This window comes from Labrus mixtus, unplaced genomic scaffold, assembly GCF_963584025.1.
Source record: "Labrus mixtus unplaced genomic scaffold, fLabMix1.1 SCAFFOLD_279, whole genome shotgun sequence".
NCBI classification, from domain to species: domain Eukaryota; kingdom Metazoa; phylum Chordata; class Actinopteri; order Labriformes; family Labridae; genus Labrus; species Labrus mixtus.
Genome location: NW_026870289.1, coordinates 342 through 5,000, shown reverse-complemented (window position 1 = coordinate 5,000; position 4,659 = coordinate 342). Strand labels below are relative to the sequence as shown.

At 44.6% G+C, this 4,659-nt stretch overlaps 1 protein-coding gene across 2 annotated transcripts in view; it reads right to left on the bottom strand.

The window, feature by feature from the left end:
• LOC132967233 (inaD-like protein) overlaps positions 1-3,545 on the bottom strand; it is a 12,712-nt gene extending 9,167 nt beyond the window's left edge. For both annotated transcript variants that reach the window (XM_061034102.1, XM_061034101.1), the window contains exons 1-3: positions 3,311-3,545; positions 2,921-3,060; positions 1-177 (exon numbers count right to left, since the gene is read on the bottom strand). The exon at positions 1-177 is cut by the window's left edge and continues 10 nt beyond it. In XM_061034102.1, coding sequence (XP_060890085.1) covers positions 1-177; positions 2,921-3,060; positions 3,311-3,511 — 518 coding nt within the window. In that variant the 5' untranslated portion in view covers positions 3,512-3,545. The remainder of the gene's footprint in view (positions 178-2,920; positions 3,061-3,310) is intronic.
• Positions 3,546-4,659: the final 1,114 nt, after the last annotated feature.

The window sequence follows — 4,659 nt, the reverse complement described above, 5'->3', positions numbered from 1 at the left end:
GCGGCTGCAGGTGATGATGATGATGATGCGCTGAGTGGGCGGTCCCGGGCCACCACCAGCTCCACGCTCTCCCCTGGCTGCTGCAGGAGGTTCAGGGCCGTCTGCTGGCTGATCCCGGCCTCCAGAGGACTCCCGTTGATCACCAGAATCTGATCCCTCTCCTGCAGACGCCCGTCCCTGCAGACACACCAGCACGCCATCGAGGTAGAACCATTTTTAAAATGTTAAAACAAAGATTGATAAAGTGGTCAGAGACTTCACCGCACACAGCTGATTGATTTATTTTAGACAGTTTAATACTAAGTATGAGCAGCTGAAGTGGAAGTGAAGCGTGGATCTAGAAGGCGTGGGGGGGATGGTGCTGGACACGGCGTTCCATTCATCCTCATGACGGACGCTCGGTGGAGCATGAAGACGTAAACATTCGACCAAATTACTGGAATATTCTGGATACCTTTGGCATCCACAGCCGCTCAGAGCAGCTCACTAATGTCTGAAGCTCTGACGCTTTACGCAGAATAAAAAAACTCTGATTGAGCTAAAAATGATTTTAACTTTAGAACTTCATGATTTAAATTACAGGTGTTTAAAAAACAATAAACCAGTCATAACCCGACACACTTTCTGCTAACGGCCAAGATGTTGAAAAAAATAATCTTGAAACTGTATTTCTTTTCGGCATTTTGACTTTTTTTCTCAAAGTGCATGATGAAAAAAATCCTCATCGTTTAATTTCAGCTCCAGAACATTATGATGCTCTCGGTCATTTTATTCACAGAGATTGAATCGTTTTGAAACACGTGGTTTTCAAAGACGAACTAAATATTGACGCTTTGACAACCTGAGTTCAAACATCTTTACGATAAGTTTCTGTGAGAAGAAGAAAAAACGTTAAAACAACGTCTGCATGGAGAGTAAGAGAAGAAGAAAGTCTCCTTGGAGAGGATCTGTAGTGATGCACAGGATCAGAAATGTGAGATAAATCTGAGGAAGCAGCTGAATGTCTGCAGCTACGAGGCCAATGGCATGGCATTGTGATGTACTGTGTCTTAGCATAGCGTAGCGTATCGTAGCATAGCGTAGCGTATTGTAGCATATTGCAGCATATCTTAGTGTATCATAGCGTATCGTAGCGTATCGTATCTCAGTGTATCGTAGCGTATCTTAGTGTATCGTATCTTAATGTAGCGTATCGTATCTCAGTGTATCGTAGCGTATCTTAATGTATCGTATCGTATCTCAGTGTATCGTAGCGTATCTCAGTGTATCGTAGCGTATCTCAGTGTATCGTATCTCAGTGTATCGTATCTCAGTGTATCGTAGCGTATCTTAGTGTATTGTATCTCAGTGTATCGTATCTCAGTGTATCGTAGCGTATCTCAGTGTATTGTATCTCAGTGTATCGTATCTCAGTGTATCGTAGCGTATCTTAGTGTATCGTAGCGTATCTCAGTGTATTGTAGCGTATCTTAGTGTATCGTAGCGTATCTCAGTGTATTGTAGCGTATCTCAGTGTATCGTAGCGTATCTCAGTGTATCGTATCTCAGTGTATCGTAGCGTATCGTAGCGTATCGTAGCGTATCTCAGTGTATCGTATCTTAATGTATCGTAGCGTATCGTATCTTAATGTATCGTAGCGTATCGTATCTCAGTGTATCGTAGCGCATCGTATCTTAATGTATCGTAGCGTATCATATCTTAATGTATCGTAGCATATCTCAGTGTATCGTAGCGTATCGTATCTCAGTGTATCGTAGCGTATCGTATCTTAATGTATCGTAGCGTATCGTATCTTAATGTATCGTAGCGTATCTCAGTGTATCGTATCTTAATGTATCGTATCGTATCTCAGTGTATCGTAGCGTATCGTATCTTAATGTATCGTATCGTATCTCAGTGTATCGTAGCGTATCGTATCTCAGTGTATCGTATCGTATCTCAGTGTATCGTAGCGTATCGTATCTCAGTGTATCGCAGCGTATCGTATCTCAGTGTATCGTAGCATATCGTATCTCAGTGTATCGTAGCGTATCTTAGTGTATCGTAGCGTATCTCAGTGTATCGTAGCGTATCGTATCTTAGTGTATCGTAGCGTATCTCAGTGTATCGTAGCGTATCGTATCTTAATGTATCGTAGCGTATCTCAGTGTATCGTAGCGTATCGTATCTTAGTGTATCGTAGCGTATCTTAGTGTATCGTATCTTAATGTATCGTAGCGTATCTCAGTGTATCGTAGCGTATCGTATCTCAGTGTATCGTATCTCAGTGTATCGTAGCGTATCGTATCTTAATGTATCGTAGCGTATCTTAGTGTATCGTAGCGTATCGTATCTTAATGTATCGTAGCGTATCTTAGTGTATCGTAGCGTATCGTATCTTAATGTATCGTAGCGTATCGTATCTTAATGTATCGTAGCGTATCTTAGTGTATCGTAGCGTATCGTATCTTAATGTATCGTAGCGTATCTCAGTGTATCGTAGCGTATCATATCTCAGTGTATCGTATCGTATCTCAGTGTATCGTATCTCAGTGTATCGTATCGTATCTTAATGTATCGTAGCGTATCTCAGTGTATTGTAGCGTATCATATCTCAGTGTATCGTATCGTATCGTATCTCAGTGTATCGTAGCGTATCGTATCTCAGTGTATCGTAGCGTATCGTATCTTAATGTATCGTAGCGTATCTCAGTGTATCGTATCGTATCTCAGTGTATCGTAGCGTATCGTATCTCAGTGTATCGTAGCGTATCGTATCTCAGTGTATCGTAGCGTATCGTATCTCAGTGTATCGTAGCGTATCGTATCTCAGTGTATCGTAGCGTATCGTATCTCAGTGTATCGTAGCGTTTCACATCGTAATTCTGACACTTGTGTAACCTGTTGCTCAGACTGACTTTAGGATATAAAGTTTGAAACCTGTGTGCGATGCCTCCGGGCTGGATCTGTTTGACAAACACTCCCTGACTGCTGCTTCCTGCTGGATTCAGACCGACCACGCTGAAGCCCAGACCTCCAGAGACAGGCCGAGTCACACTGACCCACTCCGTGTGACGACCCTGCACACACACACACACACACACACACACACACACACACACACACACACACACACACACACACACACACACACACACACACACACACACACACACACACACACACACACACACACACACACACACACACACACACACACACACACACACACACACACACACACACACACACACACACACACATTAACACATTGACACACACATGATGTTCAGATACAGGTGTGGTTCTGTGTTTCGCGGCTCCACCCACCTTGGCAGCGGCGTGGATCCATTTCTGCAGGAGGTCACCCGAGGGTGGGGTCTGATGGATGAGCAGAGACGAGCCATTGGTCAGGATGGAGGAGGAGGGGGACAGGGTGGGCAGGGCCGAGCTGCTGGGTGAATTAACGGCGCTCATGATCAGCTGACCCTTTTTGGAGAAACTGATGTCGCTGCAGGCGTCAGGAGGCATACTGCTCAGCTAGAGGAGGAGGAGGAGGAAGAGGAGGAAGAGGAGGGAGAGAAAGAGGAGGAGGAGGGAGAGAAGGGAGAGGAGGAGGAGGAAGAGGAGGAGGAGGAAGAGGAGGGAGAGAAAGAGGAGGAGGAGGAGGGAGAGGAGGGAGAGAAAGAGGAGGAGGAGGAGGAGGAGGAAGAGAAAGAGGAAGAGGAGGAGGAGAGGTTGATAAAAGTATTTCAGGTGTAGTCTGGAGCTTTACAGAATCAGAACATTGTGCAGATGGAGTGAAGCTCTAAACAGATTTTCTCTTCAGTCTCATTTCTACCAAACTGTCGGGTTTGGATCAGCACAGTTTGGTACAGTAAATCATGATCTTGCGTTCATTTCCACAGCCAATCGTTCCCTTTCTTGGCTCACAGCGCTCTCAGTTGAAAAAATATTAACTTTTGGAAGACTGCTATACTCGGCTATACCTCTCCCTCATCGACCAATCAGAAGCAAGAGGAGGCGGGACTTCTGATATAAGATTTGTCAACAACAACTGCGACGGAGAAACTAATCTGCCTTCTACAAATACACTGCCTGGCCCAAAAAAAAGTTGCCACCAAAAAAAAGGTCACACACTCTAATATTTCATTGGACCGCCTTTAGCTTTGATTACGGCACGCATTCGCTGTGACATTGTTTCCATAAGCTTCTGCAATGTCACAAGATTTATTTGTCATAAGATCTTGTATTGATGATGGGAGAGTCGGACCACTGCACAAAGTCTTCTCCAGGACATCCCAAAGATTCTCAATGGGGTTAAGGTCTGGACTCTGTGGTGGACAATCCATGTGTGAAAATGATGTCTCATGCTCCCTGAACCACTCTTTCACATTTTGAGCCCGATGAATCCTGGCATTGTCATCTTAGAATGTGCCTGTGCCATCAGGGAAGAAAAAATCCATTGATGGAATAACCTGGTCATTCAGTATATTCAGGTAGTCAGCTGACCTCATTCTTTGAGCACATAATGTTGCTGAACCTGACCAACTGCAGCAAACCCAGATCATAGCACTGCCCCCACAGGCTTGTACAGTAGGCACTAGGCATGATGGGTGATCACTTCATCTGCCTCTCTTCTTACCCTGATCACTCTGGAACAGGGGAAATCTTCATTC